This window comes from Vulpes vulpes, chromosome 1 (assembly GCF_048418805.1).
Source record: "Vulpes vulpes isolate BD-2025 chromosome 1, VulVul3, whole genome shotgun sequence".
NCBI classification, from domain to species: Eukaryota; Metazoa; Chordata; class Mammalia; order Carnivora; family Canidae; genus Vulpes; species Vulpes vulpes.
The window spans coordinates 185,785,471-185,804,379 of NC_132780.1; the positions used below are offsets into that span (position 1 = coordinate 185,785,471).

The 18,909-nt window shown below is 36.9% G+C and overlaps 1 protein-coding gene across 2 annotated transcripts in view; it reads right to left on the minus strand.

Annotated features, from left to right (window-relative positions):
• The window catches only part of FBXL4 (F-box and leucine rich repeat protein 4), a 78,585-nt gene that overhangs the window by 13,466 nt on the left and 46,210 nt on the right, over positions 1 to 18,909 (minus strand). For both annotated transcript variants that reach the window (XM_072737840.1, XM_072737829.1), the window contains one exon: positions 3,232 to 3,303. In XM_072737840.1, the coding sequence (XP_072593941.1) occupies positions 3,232 to 3,303 (72 nt within the window). The remainder of the gene's footprint in view (positions 1 to 3,231; positions 3,304 to 18,909) is intronic.

Here is an 18,909-nt window from a genome sequence, read left to right on the forward strand (position 1 = left end):
CCACTCCAGGGGCTAGGAACAACAGTGAGCCAAAACACAAAGACTTTGTACACATTTTGGGGAAAGATGTACACAAATGGGCAAAATGAATTCAGAGAGTGATAAGTGGTGTGAAAATAACCTGGTGCATTCAAGGAAAAGAAATAGGACCGAGTACGGCCCAAGGGGAGTGAGGAGACCCAAGGGGAGTAAGGAGAAAAGTGGTGAGGGTAGAGAGTTATGCAGGGGCCAGGTGATCAGGCCATGAAAACAATAGAGGATTTGAGACAAATATGATTTACATTAAAACAGAACGGTTGGTTTGGATGGTCGATGGTGGGTAAGAATCGAAAAAACCCAGAGAAGAGGCTTGCATGAGCTTAGTGTAGAGAGGCAAAGGCTTGGATTAAGCTTGCAGCAGTGAAATTGCTGGACAGATTTGGGGCTAGATTTTGAGTCAGAACTAAGGCCTGATGGCTTTGATGTCGTTGTGATGATTTCTAAGGTTTTGGTCTCCAGGAACTGTGTATGGGAGAATCAGGCAAAAGACCATGAGTAACAGATTTAAGGGGAATGTAACTACTTGACTGTACCCAAACAATACAAACCTGTAGCTTTGAAAATTAGTGCAGCCAATTCTTTATAAAGAAGTAATTTTAAAACGTTCCAAAACCCATAATTCTGATTGCTATTATTTTGATAGTCAAAAATAACATTAAAGGAATCTTCCTCCCTTTTGGTCAACTGACAAAAGAGAAACTGTAATAAACATGGTATTAAAGTGTCAACAAAGATCTGTGTGTTACTGTTCTGATGAACCCTGGACCTGCTGTGAAATGAGAACAGTATTTCTATGACAGGTGCGGGATGTTTCAGCCACAATGCTAGTAATGGGATCAGCAATGTTAGTAGTAGTTCTGAACTTCAATGTCAAGTCCTTAAAACTTAATTTCCTGACAACCAAATATCAATAGCAACCATATTTTACTGATAACTACATACTTTAATTTAAAAATAGCCAATTTGGGGGGCATCTAGGTGGTGTAGCCAGTTAAGCATTCAATTCTTGGTTTTGGCTCAGGTGGCGCTCTTAGGGTCATGGAATGGAGCCCTGTTTTGGGCTCCCTGCTGAGCATGGAGTCTACTAAAGTTTGTCTCTACCTTTCCCTCTGCATTCCCAGCTTTGCACTCTTTCTCTAATAAATATATAAATCTTTAAAAAATAAATAAACGAATAAAATAGCCTATTTATCTTAATGCTTAAGAAAAGTAATGCTCAAAAAAAAAAAAAAAAAGAAAAGTAATGCTCAAGTAGCATTTTCTACAGTATATCATATATTAAAAGATTAGTAGTAGTAGTAGTCAGGTAAAGTTGGAAAACACTGGCTTACACAAAGGCATAGTTTCTTTGTTGTAGGACATACCACTGAAAACTCCAGGAGGAAAATAGAGGAGCATTATTTCCTATTTTTGACCAGGAATCCCTACCTCACTGCCTCCTAATATACATCCTTTCTTGATCAAAAATCTTTTAGGACTAATATTCCATTGTCAACTTGAAAATGCTGACTTAAAATACATCTCATTCTAAAGACAAACATAAATATAATTCCAAATCCAAAGTGTCTGTGGCCAAAGGCCTGCTTTTCTAGAGGATGTTGCTCCAGTTTAAGGGGAGGTAAATGACAGGCAGAAAAAGTATCTCTAGCCATGATTAAGCAAAGTGCTTCTCAATCTAAAATGGGTGGGTGAGCAATAGCAAAGATCCAAGTGGCAGTAACTGGCTGGTCTGTAATCATAGTGCCATGGAATGTCACCAGGCCCATCTAGAAGAGTCATCAGAGGGACCCAATAGTAGCCCATGAAATGGCTTGCTAAAGGTAAGAATTTGATCAAAAGTAAGGAAAGCCTAATGCTGAGTTAGTGGGCTCCCAAGACTGTTTCCAGATACTGGGGTCAGCCTGAGCCCATACCTGGGGTTTAATCAGGCCTGACCACCAGGATGGTTTTCACATGGGGATATGGAGATAAACAAGTGGCCATAACATGCCTCTCCAGCCTACACTGCCAAATCCTGGAGCATCTCAGAAGCCATTATTGAGCTCTAAAAGGTATTCACATGGGATTTCTTTTAGGTTGAATCCAAGCTCAGGACTCCAGGAGAACTTCTCTGATCTAGCAACCATCCTGCTTACACATGTCTGTCTTCCTAATAAGTGAACACAAAATTGGAATGGTTTGGAATCTCCTGAATCTGGTTTACTTTTGTAAGAAAGTAAAGAGGGCAGCCTGGGTGGCTCACCGGTTTAGCACTGCCTTCAGCCCAGGACCTGATCCTGGAGGCCCGGGATAGAGTCCCACATCGGGCTCCCTGCATGGAGCCTGCTTCTCCCTCTGTGTCTCTGCCTCTCTCTGTCTCTGTCTCTGTCTCTCTCTCTCTGTCTCTCATGAATAAATAAATAAAATCTAAAAAAAAAAAAAAAAAAAAGAAAGTAAAGAGGGATGGACTGTTGTTGCAGGGTTGGTTATACTGGGAGATGCACTTCCTAAGGGTGTGCATACAAATACCAAAAATTCTACTGTCCCTTGAGTCTCAGTATTTATTCATAAGCCACATAATTTAGATGAAAAAAAATTAGCTCATTCCATTATATCATTCAATGGCACATCAAATCATAATTTTAAATCCGGAAGGACTTTAAAGATGATCTAGTCCAACGTCCCTATGCTTTTGGGTTTAAAGGACCAGTAACGTTTCAAAAAAATTTGAGTTCTAACATAGGGTATCCATCCTTTTTATCTTAACCAATAAGGACAATAAAACCAACAACAAACAAAAAACAGGAACCATGTGTACCTAAATCATCGACATTTCCAGGAAAGAATTTCAGAACTTTAAAATCAGCTTTGTGACAAACTTACTGAGCTCCTGTCATCTGGGCATAACTGATATTTTGTAAAGAAACCCAGAGAGGTAAACAGCTTGTCTGAAATAACATCTGGCCTGAGGCAGAACCAAACTTTTTTTTTGCCACATACACTTCTTTCCTTGCTCTCCTAGATAAATAATGTCAATGTTTCAAAGACATACTCTCCAATTTAAGACAAATGTTTGAAAGCAGGGTACACAGTAGTTCACCATAAATCTGAAAGGCTGTGGGTGAGTGCAGAGTGGGTGGGTCAGGATAAAATTCACCCACGGGAAGAGAAAGAGAACAAGCGATGGAGCAAAAAGAATTGTCAAATACTTACCATTACACAACTGCCCAAACTGAGGTGCTGAAGCTCTGAACAGAAGTTCAAAATGCTAAGCAGCGCTGTTTGCTGCCATCGGGGACCACGTTGGTGGCAAATATGGAAGGTGAAAGAAAGTGAAACAAAGAGAAGAGGTCAATTAGACATTAAAGGCTGTCACTGCTTTTCCTGGAATAGAGCTGAAAACCTAAGTTACAGATACCACAATTGCCATTTAATGAGTCCCCAGGTGCTCCCACCATTGATTGGCTTGAAGTCAAGGTAATCATTACAGTTTCCATGAGAGTCGCCACTTCGTATATGGTTTTGCATGCCCCACCGATACCTATAATTCTCTGTGACCTCTCAGCCCATTTCCCAAAGGTAAGCAATTCGAAAGTCTCCTTAAGATTGTACAATAAGACAAGCTAAACAGGCCGTCCCTCCATAAAAAGGAAAAAAAAAAAGCCAAAACCCAGAGAGGGCTCATGCCACTCTGAAGAACAGCGGCAGCTCTGACATTCACTGATCAGCTGCTGCCTGATGGAGCTGCCAATAGAGTCACCCCAAATCAGGATCGAGCTGGTGACTTTAATGTCAAAGGATTCTCTCTGCTGACAATGATACCAACAACCATTGAGCACCTGTCACCAGCAACATGCTGACCGGAACATATATAACATGCACTTTCTAGTCATGTTCCTGCCATTTAAGCCCATCTGCTCTATGCAATGAAAACGGTCTCACCACTAAAGAAACCCAAAGGTATGCTGGACTGCTACATAATCAACGTACCTAAAATATCTCGATGGAATGCCTGCCAGGAAAAATTACTAAAAAAAAAAAAAATGCAAAGCATTCATTTTTTTTCTTAATCTGTAGGAAAAAAACCTACTCAAACTTATGTGGCAAAATTTCATTTTAAACATTTTAACTAAATCCTATCCAATTAAAATGAAAATGATAATGGACCACCTCTGTTTAATCTGTTCAGTTCAGAAACTGAAAAGTACTGGTCAGGGAAAGGATGAAGAATGTGTCAGTGACAATACAAAACAGGAGTTCAAACCCAGATGAGATTCTCACTGACAAAATAATGAGCTATTTCATATAAAATACAGATAAGGTAAATAAGGCAAAAATAAAATAATAGTTCAAACAGTCCCAGATTCAAGGCTAATTGTTTCACTGTTGGGTATTTCTTTAAATTTAGCCAAAAAAAAAAAAAGATAAAAAAAAAGCTTATATTGATTTTATGATTTTATGCTTGAGTTTCAATACCACTTATCACATTTATAAGCATGTAGCTAATAACCATGTAGCTCTCAGAATGCTGACGTTAGATCTATGAAGATAAGTTAATTTTCAGGTTCCCTATAATATTTAGCTATTTTAACTTACTAATAGATGGTAAAATGACATTAGGTTTGTTTTATTAAAATACCAGATCCGTATGACAAGGTTGTTTGTTAAGATTTTCTCATAAGCAAGATCTAGAACATACTAGAGAATTTTTAGAGAATTCCATATATTCTCGTGGATGAGGACTCACAAAAATATATATATACACACATCTCATTCAAGGAACCTGTTGGGAATTTATTTTTAAACTATTTTAATGGCAAATCTCAAGACAAGAATAGAATCCAATATAATGAATACCCATTTAGCTGTAACTCAGATTTATCAAACCTTAACATTTTACTTTGTTTGCTTACCCTTCTCTATTTGTGAATCCCTACAACCATTCACATACTTCCCTGGAGGCAACCTTTATCATGACTTGGTGTTTAAAACTATGCTTGAAAATTATATAATTTTATTACACATTATGGATCCATAAATAGCACATACGTTCTACATGGTTTCTATACAAAGGGTATTATACAAATGCACATATACTTTTGCATCTTCCTCACAAGTATTTGAGGTCCATGTCGCTACTCACAGCTTTTGTTCACTGACTTTTTAGTGGTTGTATACTATCCCATTATGCAAATATATTACACAACATATATGCTCATTTGATGAATATTTAGTTTATAAGTTTCATCATAACAAAGAATGTTAAAATAACCGTTTTTATAAGTGCTTTCTTGTGCTTTTTATAGAAGAATATTTCTCTACAGCACATACCAAAGGAAGAATTTCTAGGTTTACGGTATGCTTTGACTTTATTAGATTTTGTAAAACAGCTTTCCTGAGTGCCTGCATCAATTTACTCTCCCATCAGCAAAGCAAGAGTACTGGGTCTCCACATCTTTGCCAACATAGTCTTTTCATCCTTTTTAACGTGTGCGACCTGATGAGCATGGAATGGTATGATATGCATTAGTATGATTACTAGCAAGGTTGAAGATCTTTTCGTATGTTTATGGGCAACTCCTATTTCCTGCTCCATAAATTGCTTAATCATATCCTTTGCTGATTTTTTCCATTAGGCTGCTTCTTCCTTCTTGACTTGTAGGAATTTTTTTCTACACTGGATATGAATCTTTGTCCGCTCTATCCATTACAAGTATCTTCTCTAAATGTGAGACTTGGCTTTTGTTTTGTTTACAGAAGCTTCTGAGACATGAAATTTTAAGTTTTAATATAGTCATGTCAATCTTTTTCCTTTCTGTTTGTATTCTGTTGTCTTTTCTAAAAAGTTCCTCGTTATCCAAGGAAGAATATTCTTCTTTTTAAATGACAGCATTGAAGTTTTTCTTTTTCTTACACTTAGGTTTTAACCCAACTGTAATGGATGTTTATACATGGCAGGATATCAAATTTCACTTTTTTCTTTAAAAATAACCACTTTTCCTGGTTCAATTTGTTGAAGATTCTACTTCTACCTTATCCACCCATTTGTGGTGTCTTTTGTCATATTTTCACATCTCCATATGTGAATGAGTCTATTTCTGGGTCATTCTGTTCCTTTTGTCCATTTGCCTCTCTCTGCACCAACACTTACATCTTAATTATTATACTTTGTAATAAGTCTATAAATGTGGTAAGGTTTTTCTTCATTTTTCAAAACTCTTAATTGTTCCTGGGCCTTTGCTCTTTTGTATGAATTTTAGAATCATCTTAAAGATTTCAGCCTGCCTTTTAAAATACAGAAAAGATTAGTTTTTTACTTTCTTCCCCCATGGTCATTATAGCTGATCCTTGAACAATATGAGAGTTAGGGGTGCTGACCTCTGCACAGCCAAAAACCCATAAGTATAATTTTTGATGCCCTCAAGGCTTAACTACTACTAGCCTATGGTTAACTGGAAGCCTTACCAATAATATAGTCAGTTAAACACATATTTGGTATGTTGTATGTATTATATGCTGTATTTTTACAATAAGGCAAGCTAGATATAGGAAAATGTTATGAAGAAAATCATAAGGAAGAGAAAAATGCATGCAGACTACTGAACTATATGTACTGAAAAACATCCACACATAAGTCGACCCAAGTTCTTCAAGGGTCAACTGTATTTGATTTATTGGCATTTTAATAATTTCTGTGTCACAACTGATTATATATGAAAACTTCTCACTGAATTTCTCTTGTTAAAGAATATTTTTAATAGTTCTTTTAGTGTCTGCGAGTGGTAAAATCTTAATACACATTTACAGTCATTATTAACATGTTAGGTACTGTTATAATTATATATATTAATCTTTGTGACAACCCTATTATGTTTAGTCCTCATAGCAACCCTACACACTCATTTACTCATTTAACAAATATTTATTGAATGTCTACTCTGTATTAGGGATTGTATAGACACTTGAGATGTATCAGTAAACACAGCAGATAATAACCCATAAGGTAGATATCATTATTCCCATTTATTTATATCTTTCTTAAAAGATTTTATTTATTTATTTTAGACAGAGTGAGAGAGCACAAGCAGGGGAAGCAGCAGAGGGAGAGGGAGAAGTAGGCTCCCCACTGAGCAGGGAGCCCGAAGTGGGCCTTGATCCCAGGACCTTGGGATTATGACCTGAGCTGAAGGCAGACACTTAACAGACTGAGGCAGACACTTAACAGACTGAGCCACCCGGGGGGCTCCTATTTATTTGAGAGAAACAGAAAGAGAGAGAAAGCAAACATGAGCAGGGGGAGGGGCAGAGGAAAAGGGATACGCAGACTCCCTGCTGAGCATGGAGCCCAGTGAGGGGCTCGATCCCAGCACCCTGAGATCATGACCTGAGCCAAAGTCAGATGCTTAACTGACTGAGCCACCCGGGTGCTCCTATAAGTCACAGAAAGTTAAATACCTTATTTTGTCTTTATATTTTCCCTCAATCTTAAATGGAAATTTATTCAGACTTAAAATTCTAGAATGATACTCACTTTCTTTCATTACTTTAAAAGTATTACTCCATTATCTATTAGCCTCTATTATTTTGATAAGAAGTCTATCATCAGCCTTGTCTTCCCCTGTAGGTAATATTTCTTTTCTCTCTAGAAGCTCTTATCCCTTTATCTCATATTCTGCAGTTTCATCACAATGTATCTAAAGATCTATTTTCACTTATTGTTTGGTATCCTGAGAAAACATTGTTGATTCAAAGACTTACATCTTTCATCAAGAAAGATGAAGATTCTTAACAATTTTCTCTTAAAATGTTGCTTCTCTATCATTTGTTCCTTTTTTTTTTTCCTTCTGGAACTCCTACTAATGAACACTGCAGTCTCCCAAGACCAGTGCCTACAGTAGTTTAAAAAATAGGTCCACAAAAAAATAAATAAATAAAAATAGAAAGTATGTCCACAAATTATTCTATACTTCTTCCTTCCTTAGTTCTTCTCCCTTTAAGTGGGGGCTGGACTTAGTGGTTTACTTCCAACAAAAGAACATAGTAGGAATGATGGTATGTTAGGTTACTGTGGTGATTAACTTATAGGAAACTGGACTGAGCCACAGGGTGCCCAGATATTTGCTCAAATATTATTCTGGGTGTTTCTGAGAGGGTGGTTTCAGATGAGATTAATATTCAAATCAGTAGATTGAAAGCAGGTAATTCCCTAATGTGATGGGCCTTATCCAAGCATCAAAGATCTGAATAAAACAAAAGGCTGACCGTCCTCCAAGTTAAGGGAATTCTTCCCGCCTGATGGCCTTCAACCTGGGACATAAGCTTATTCCTGACTTCAGACTGACAATGAAATATCAACTCTTCCTGGGTCTCAAGTCTGCCAGCCTTCAGACTGGAAACATTGGCTCTCCTGGTTTTCAGGTCATTAGACTTGGACTGAACTACACCACTGGCTCCTCTGGGTCTCCAGCTTGCTTACTCACCCTGTGGGCCTCTGACTTGCCAGCCTTCATAATTATGTGAGCCAGTTCCTTAGAATAAAGTTACACACACACACACACACACACACACACACACACACACCCCTCTTATTACTGTGTCTTTGGAGAACCCTCATACTGTTATAACAGGTCCATGGCTCCTCTTGGTTCCACCCTCCCCCAATGCTCTCTCAGGAGAAGCCAGCTGCCATGTCATAAGGACACGCAGAAAGCCTATCAAGAAGCCCATACTATAGAGAGCAACAGAGGCCTCTGACCAATGGCTAAGGAAGAAGTCTGCTGATGGCCATGCACATAAGCTTGGAAGCTAGTCCTTTAGCTGTAGTCAAGCTCTGAGATGACTGCAACCTTGTTAGAGACCCTGGGCCAAGACTCTTCAGCCAAACAGCTCCCAGACCCTGACCCACAGAAGCTGTGTGACATCATGAATGTCAATTGTTTTAAGCCACTCAGTTTGGGGGTAATCTATATACAACAATAAGTAAATAATATAGTGACTGGCATAGAGTAGACACAATATATATTTATTAAATCAATGAATAGGATTATGATGATGATTAACTGTGTGTGTGTGTGTATTATACAAACAATGGAGAGTGGTGCCTGACATTCAAAGCTTTTGAATGCACTTAAGTTTAAGTGCATTCCTCAAACTTCTCTTCTAATTTAGCAATTCTATCTCTCTGTTCAATGTAGAACTTAATCAATTTTTATTACAATGACTATCGCTTATTTCCTACATTTCTAACTAGTTCTTTTCTTTTTAAAGATTTTATATATTTACTCATGAGAGACAAAGAAAGGCAGAGACATAGGCTCTGCAAGAAGCCTGGTGCAGGACCGGATCCCAGGACCCTGGGAATCTTGACCTGAGCCAAAGGCAAACGCTCAACCACTGAGCCACCCAGGTGCCCCTAACTAGTTCTTTTCCACAACTATTTGTTCTTGCTATTTCAGTCTATGTTCTATAATTTATTATTCCTTTTTTTAAAAAAAGATTTTATTTATTTATTTGTGAGATACACAGTGAGAGGCAGAGACATAGGCAGAGGGAGAAGCAGGCTCCCTATGGGGAGCCCGATGCAGGACTCGATCCCGGGGCCACTGAGCCAAAGGCAGACGCTCAACCACTGAGCCACCCAGGCATCTCTCTTGCTCCATTTTAAAAGACGCTTTCATTTACTTCTTTGAACTCCTATTCCCTGACTTCACTCTTTTTATTCTTCCTTGTCTAATAGTCTTGCAGATTGCCCCCACCCAGAACTAGCACTTCTACTGAAAGTGCAGTGGTCCTGCTCTGCAGCGGTACTAGGGATAGTGCAGAACCAGGAGAGGCTTGGCTCAGTTCTGACCACAAGGTCCAACAGATGCCAGGGTACTATATACTTTTTGGTATATGTGCCCAGGTCCAAATCCCTCCCTTCTCTAAGATTTCCATCCAATCCCTGGGGTGGCCTGGACAGCCATCTAACACACTCACCTAGCTCCAACTACCCCATGTTGGGACAAGAAGATTCTCTTGAGAAGTTTGAGGTACATTACTATTAAATAAGTTCTTCTAATTAAAATTAAGAGTAAGACAAAAAAAAAATGTGTTGCCAAGAACAGCATATCAACCTGTCTGGACTGTTCCTTAGAGGAGCCTATCTACTGCTTACTGTCTAGCTTAAAGATTGTGACTTTGAGGCACAGGCAACATACTTTTGAATTAAAATTCCCATAACTATATATTTAGAAAATATTTTGTGTAAGGGTAGATGCATTCTGGATGAATTTCAAGCCACAGAAGAGGAATTCATGGCATACCATACATATTTATGCAAATATTTTACAATAACTTACAGTATGCACAAATTGGGGATTAAAAATTCATTTAATAGTAGAGAGAACTATTATTTTCATGCCCGCCTTAAAGAAGGAACACAGAATAAAAAAGATTCATGTCAAATGATATTACACAACTTTGCTAAATAAGAGATGGGAGATGAAGTGCTGAGACCCCCATACAAGGGGATGGAAGTGATGGCTACGGGAAACAAGGATGACCTTGGGAGAGATGCTGTGAAGAATGCAACCAGGAGTCAAAAACAGATAAACAAAAGGACAGACAGGTAGCACTGAGGTGAACAAGTACAAGTTTACAGTTTCATGACTTTCTCCAGAAGAGCTCATGAGAAGCCAGAGACTGTGGGAGTACCCAGGTTTAGAGAATACAACAATAGTTTGCAATTTCTCTAAGTCCAATTAACCAATTTCCTCCCTGAGTATCTTTAGGACATTCTTTCTCTATGCAATTCAGAATCAAAGGACTACTAGAGATGCTGAAACGAAGAGGAGAAACTAGGAGAAACTAAAGAAAAATGAACTCTTTGTTTCCAGATATAAAAGGGCCCGATTTGGGGAAGACCACAGATTCAATGATTTAGAGCAGGAGTTGACGAACTATTGCCAGCAAGCCAAATCCAGTCTACTGCCTGCTTTTGTAAATAAAATTTTATTGGAACAAAGGTACACCCAATCATTTATGTATTGTCTATGGCTGTTTTTTACACTACAACAGCAGGGTTGAGTAGTTGTAACAGAGACCATATAGCCTGCAAGGCCTAACGTATTTACTACCTGGGCCTTCATGAAAAAAGTTTGTCCACCACTACTTAAGAGAATGATTCTACCGTAATGAGTGCTTTCAGCATTTCTCCAGGTCTAGAACACATAAATGGATGGATTAAAGCTACATTATCAAATGTGCTATAGAAAAGGAATTCAGAAATAAAAAGTGAAAAATTGTATGAATCTCTTATTTAAGACTTAAGATATCTATTAGGTCCCCAAGTCCACAAATTCTGCTGATTAGTTCTGTAAAATTCAATAGAAGCACAAGAGTAGCTCTATAAAATTAAAATACAATTTAAATAGCTTTCAGCTTTAATAATGCAAAACAGCTGATTCATTTTCAATTGAGTTTGTAATTTTCAAACAAAGGCCCAACCTTATTTAAATCACCATGGAAAGGAATTCACTAAGGAGTGACTGGATCCATGTTAATTTCTCCTATAGAATTATCAAAACAAGAAATGTTGGGAAGGGAGACAGAACATAAAGACTCCTAACTCGGGAAACGAACTAGGGGTGGTGGAAGGGCGGAGGAGGGCGGGTGTTGGAGGGGAATGGGTGACGGGCACTGAGGTGGACACTTGACGGGATGAGCACTGGGTGTTTTTCTGTATGTTGGTAAATTGAACACCAATAAAAATTAATTAAAAAAAAAAAAAAAAGAATTATCAAAACAGGAGTGCCTGGGTGGCTCAGTGGTTAAGCGTCTGCCTTTGGGTCACATCATGATCCCCAGGTTCCCCGGACTGAGTCCTGCATAGGCTTCCTGCATGGAGCCTGCTTCTCCCTTTGTCTATGTCTCTGCCTCTCTCTCTCTCTTTCTCTCTCTCTCATGAATAAATAAATAAAATCTTAAAACAGCAACAACAACAAAAAAGAATTATCAAAACATACTGTAGGTGAAGGCTGGCATTTAGTAGTAGAATATATGCTCCTAAAGAAAGAATCCTTTTGCATTCCACCTAAAATCTAACTACAAACCAGCTTCAAAATCCAATGGATAACTATATGGCATAGAGAATTATCATTAATGCCTCTCCTCATTATAAGGAAATTTATTAAGAGGTAAAAGAAGGAAATTCAAATTTTCATTCACAGTTTTTAAAGAAATGCAACCTATAAACTACATAACCTTCCATTCTCCAGACTTCTAAAGTCCTAACCAACAATACTTAATAAGATGATAACTAAAGTTTATTACACTCACATGTAAGTTTTAGACAGTCCAGATTTATGGCTTAGTAGAGTCATATTTATGCATGGCATGTACATTTTATAATACAGTGAGACATTGTTTAATCAATGTGTGCAGGACTGTGTTCACCATTTTATATTAATACAGGTTTATAGTTGTTATAACTAGTTTATGACCTTTGTTGCTCAGTTAAAATTAATTGTTGCTTATCTGTAATAAAAAATGTAACCCTTAATTATAATATTCTTAATATAGGAAGGTAGGATTCCAAATCAGTATTCTCTACTCTAAAAAATGATTCCTAGAAACCATTCTAAAGGAACGTTAAAAGTTTATATATTATAGAAATATATTAGCTAAATAGAGACTTGTGACATCACCTGATCACAAACAAATGCACTTTCACTGATCATTATATTTCAAAAACATCAGAATATCTACAAGTAATGAAATGAGATTTTATAAAAGTATATTCACTATGTGAAAATTCATAAATTTGCATAACAGATTCCACCAAAGAAATCCAAAAAACACAATCAATTAGCATAATTTAAAATAAACATATGTATGGGGGCGCCTGATGGGTTTAGTTGGTAGAGCATGTTGACTCTTGATCTTCAGGTAATAAGTTCGAGCCCCACATTGGGCATGGAGATTACTTAAAAAAAAAAAAAAGAAAAGAAAAAAACCACATATATGTATGAATCTTTCTCTAATTTTTTTTGCCCCAATGTTCTAATCTCAATAAATCTGAGGAAGGGAAATAGAATAAAAGTTGAAGTATTTTGAGAACTGATTAAAGTACTTGAAACTATATATAGAGACAATCATCATTCTAGAATATTTAAATTCAATTACAGAGATTTGCTATGAACCATCTACAACAAATTGTTCTCTTTTATACAGTTTAAATATACAGTGTGATATAGGTTATATAATGACACATAATCACAACTGAATATCAGAATATGGTTCAAATAATTTATTAAATTCCCAAAGGTCAAATGTATGATAGAACAAAATCTTGGACTAAATCACAGACATTGGCCCTGCCCTGAAGCCTCATTTCAAAACCTATTTTTGCCACTGTTGTGGATCTCTTTTGTAATCATATAGTTGAACAAAGCTTTGCTCCCAGATGACTACACTGACAAATTTCCATATCAGCCCATAATAGATGATGGCAGAGATCTGCAGTTACAAAGTCATGGCAGTTTCCATACCAGCTGAACTTGACAGTGACCTTACTGACTATATATATATATATATATATATATATATATATATATATATATATATATACACACACACATATACATAGAGGAGTAAGGGTTGGATTGTCAAAGAAGCATGTAAGAGGAGTCTGAGGCATATGTTGGTTGACACTGTTCATTGAAAAAGAGCACACTAGTCCAAAAACTTTATCTATCTTCTTTCCTGTTAGGATGAAAGTGTCAACCTGTTCTGTGCTGATGCCTTTAATCATTTAAGTCACATAACTAATTCTCAGTGTTCTCATTCTAAACTCACCAAATAAGTTTTATAAGTATAATTTGGTTTCCCTTATGATATGCCAACAGTGAGAGAATGTGCTAATCAGCTATCTCTAATGAATGATGTCCTTTCCGGGTAGATTTTTTTTATATCTGATTTACTGGTAGATGATAATGAGTCTGATCCCCAGGAGATGACACTACCCCCACATCCCACCTCACTGCACTGACAAGTCAGGCTTCTTGACCCTAAATGAACCCTGACCCTGAAAGAACCACAGCCTATTCTCTCAGGTCACATACAATCAACCCCACCAAAAGATTCACATTCCCACTGGCACTTCTATAAAGCCTATCAGGATAAAAAAAAGTATAGATATATTCTTGTCTGGAGACATATATTAAAGACTTTAAAAGTTGTTTACTTTAATTTTTAACTCTTAATCCTGTGTAAGAAGAAATTATTAATATCCTTTTGTTTTATACATTATCTAGCCAAATTAGTATGTCTGAAGTGGACTGCATTTAAGTGGCAGTTAGCCAATGACCACTTGCATTAGCTGATTTAGGTGACCAACATAGGTTTTTCCTATCTCGATTTCTCTTCTTGGTCTGTTACCCACACTAGCTCTGTTAAGTGAGTGGCCATCTCTTTCATTTAAGTTTGTTAGCTGCACTGACTCCCTTCAAGGCAAGGCCATCTCTACTTCTACTTACCAGTATAAAATAACATGTTCTTTAAATCAAAGAAGAATGTGGTAAAGAGACCACCATTATCTCTGTGTCAGAAAGCAAATTCATGGCACTAAATCAAATCATACTGCTTTCAAAAGACAGTGTATGTATCCTTTGTGGGACAGCTGAGGCACAGGGTGGTATGCATTTTCATGTATGTATCTCCTTTGCCAAATAAACTAGCACAGAAGACAGAAAATATGAGGAGAGTGCTGACAAGCAACAGAAGTAAAGATCGGCTACTTTTGTTGTCTTCTAGTTGATGAAGATGAAGGCAGTGGGGTCCTTGAAACTGTCGTCCCTGCCTAGTAGGCCAAGTCAACAGCTGCCAAACCAGACTTGCGGATTACTGTCATATACTAGTCCCCCACAATACCTATAATCAGTTTTTTCACTTCTTCAGATTCTTTCAATTTATGCTCTATCATTCTTGAAGTGAGGCAATCAAAACTGGATGCAGGTGTTCCATTTATAACTCCAACTTTTAAAAAACACACTTGGTTTTCTTGTCTGCTGCTAAGCAACAGAATGACATTCTTACTGAGCTACTATCATGCCCCATCTTACACCCATTCCAGATTTTTTTTTTTTTTTTTTTTACAAACAAAGAAAAGGTAAACAGGCTCAAACTTCTAACACTAATCCAGATTGTTTTAGTAAATGCACAGGATTTCTCTTAAAGATATTTTTATGCAATATGTTAAAAAGTTATTGTTATGCTATCCTCTACAAGCTGTATTAGTTTATTAGGGCTGCTGGAACAATGTACCATAGACTAGGTGTTTTAACAACAGAAATTTATTTTTGCACAATTCTGGAAGCTAGAAGTCTGAAATCAAGGTGTCAGCAGGGTTAGTTTCTTCTAAAGTCTCTCCTCTTGGCTTGAAACTGGTCGTATTCTTCCCGTCTTCACATGCTCTTCCTTCTGTGTATATATGTGTCCTAATCTCCTCTTCTTATAAGGACACCAATCATAATGGATTAGGACCCATCCTGATGACCCCATTTAAATTTAATTAACTCCTGAAAGACCCCTCCTCCAAATACAGTCACATTATAAAGTGCTGGGGACAGGACTTCAACATATGAATTTGAGGGAGAGACAATTCAGCTCAGAACACAAGTATTTAAGAGTAGTTGCAGATATATGCCCCTTTAGAAGTAATGTATCTTCTACTTATTTTCAAATGGTTCAGGAAAAAAATATGCATATGGTATGAGAATCTACTTTTTATGCTATCTTTTTTAAAGTCTAAAATCACTTTGAAATAAAATGTTTACTTTTAAGTATTTAAAAGTCTATTTAATGAGTTAAATTTTTACAGCCCTCCTCTTGTGAAAATACATCATCACATATGGCAGAAGTAGTACTTGTAATTAATGTTTATCATACATAATAAGAATCTTGTGAACAGAGAGGGAAAGGACCAGTGGGGTCAAAACAAAGCCGTTTCCATCATTATATATCCAAGTCTATTACAATTATCTCTTCATCATGAATAGCAGAAGAACCTCAGTTCAATAGAAGTTTCTTTTCTAAGTTTCCATCTTTTGCCTAAAATGTTGTCTATACAACCCTAGAAGATCCATCAAATTCATTAAAAAGAAAACTACCCTATTTGCCAATCCATTTCACTAGTTTCTCTGGTATCACGTAGTAAAACGAGGCATAAGTCTTGGCTCAAGGGCCACTGCATCTAAAAAGGTTGCCCAACAAGGGTCACTCTTCAACGAAGCACAAACCGGTGACATTCTTAGTATGCATTTGGGCTTACTGCACACCAGTCTACTTTATCTCTCTTTATCATAATAGTATCTTGTTCTTTAGTAGGCGTACGTTTACTGCTCTGCATCCACTGAAGTTCAACAAATGTATAACACTAACTCAGCAAATAGCTTATTTAGTGATTTTTTTGGTTGAGTTATAAGAAGACACTGGTTATTTTTCTGATGAAACAATTTTTCATCTCAATCACAAACACATCTAAAAAATGAAAAAGATCTCATGAAATAAATGAATAAAACAAGCTGAACTATATTTCACTATCTTTTAGAGCTAAAAATTCTGAACAAATACAGTTCAAATATTTTCTTACAAGTTTTTCAAGTTGCAGATCTACCTATCCATCTGCTTAATACATGTGCTTATCTAATAATGAAAAAAAAAAGAACCGATAAGAGCTAGCTATTACTCATTCATTCAACACAAATGTACTGAAAACCTACTAATATGTTCACTACAGTAAACACCAGACACCGTTCTATGTACTAGTCATGAAGAAGTATATAGTCAAACATGGTCCTTCTAATTATGGAGTTCGTAATTTAGGAATCAACATTCCTTGTACCAGAAATAAATCAAAAAGGTGAGAGAGAATTTAGCCTAAATTTCCCTTAGCACATGATGGGAAAGATACTCCTACTTTGGAAGATCTATAAGAATACTTCATGGAGGTGGAAATACTTGAGCAAATCTATTTGAGTAAATCTATACTACCATTTTCACATTTACACAAGTTTATCTAATTTCTACACAAGGTGTGTAGTTTTTTTAAACATATAACCTTAATTTGGTCTTCTCAATAGCCAATGTGACAGGGCAAACTTGTTTTTTTTATTTTTTATTATTTTATTTTATTTTTTAAGATTTTATTTATTCATTCATGAGAGGCACAGAGAGAGAGGCAGACACAGAAACACAGAGGGAGAAGCAGACTCCATGCAGGAAGCCCGATGTGGGACTCGATCCAGGATCATGCCCTGGGCCGAGGCAGGTGCCAAACCGCTGAGCCACCCAGGGATCCCCTTGTTTTTTTAAAAATATTTTATTTATTTATTTGGGAAAAAGCGAGAGAGAGAGGATACAACCCCAGTTTCTGACAAGGTGACACACGAGGCTCACCAGTCAATGCGGCAGCCTTGATGGTGAAATGTGTAAGGTAGGGAGAAGCCCACTGCCCTGTGCTCATTGCCTATTTCACCAGGGGCTCAACACACCTACCAGCATGTAAGGCAATTCTGACCCTACTATACTTTCATCCTCCTGGGTCCTCAGTCTTATTGAGTAATCAGACCTATAACATGCCTGGTATGCCTAACCACTTAAGAACACACCACTAGATATCAACAACAACACATCATTTTATATACCAGAATTATTTGTGGGATTATTTGTCCCAGTGCTACTGTCCACTATGGTATAATATTGAGAACTGGCCTATATAAACTGTTTTCTTAAAGCAGTTTATTATGTACTGATTCCACAAACTATTACTTAAATGTTTCTAAATATAATTTAAATAACTTATTTATAAATGCAAAACTAAGACTTCAAGGTAAGTTTGTTCATAATAAAAATAAAAGACCAAAATTCCACTTCCCTGTACTAGTTTCAACTAGAAAATATTTATAGAATATAAATTAATAGTTTATATCTTATACTGGATCATGACATTGTATATGTTAGTTCTAATGTTATACTTCCTTACCAATTGCAAACTAGAAAAGGAATAGGTAGTAAGATAAACTCTCTGCTTTAAATAGAGGCAGCCAGGATACCTGGGTGGCTCAGTGGTTGAGCGTCTGCCTTCGGCTCAGGGTGTGATCCCGAAGTCCTGGGATCGAGTCCCAAATCAGGGTTCCTGTAGGGAGCCTTCTTCTCCCTCTGTCTATGCCTCTGCCTCTCTCTCTCTGTGTGTGTCTCATGAATAAATAAATAAAATATTAAAAAAAAAAGAGGCAGCCAAGTTATTAGAATAACTACCATTCTATGCTTTTAAATATCTTATAATTTTAACTTAACACTGAGACCACCGAATCTGGGTTCAAATCCCAACTCTAACTTATCACCCTGTGCCACTGGGAAAGTTACTAATCTTTTGGGACCTTCATTTAATCATCTGTAAGATGAGAGTGACACCTACTTCCATTGGACTAGTGTAAAGAATTAAATTATATGGATGCCTGGGTGGCTCAGTTGGTTAAGTGTCTGTCTTTGGCTCAGGTCATGGTTCCAGAGTCCTGGGATTGAGCCATGCACTGGGCTTTCTGCTCAGCAGGATATCTGCTTCTCCCTCACTCCTCCTTCCTGTTCCTACTCTCTCTTTCTCTCATATAAATAAATGAATATTTAATAATTTTTATTAATTATAAATAAGTAAATATATATATATATAAATAAAATCTTCCAAAAAAGGAATTAAATTACATGCAAAATGTCTAGGCCAGCAAATAATATACTAGGAAACTTTCCAAAACTTTGAGACTAAAACCCAGGTCTCCAATATCCCCTAAATCTTTGTTTACTATGCACACGGACGGACTTAAGTCTTACAAAATGGCACAGATGTATGTTTAT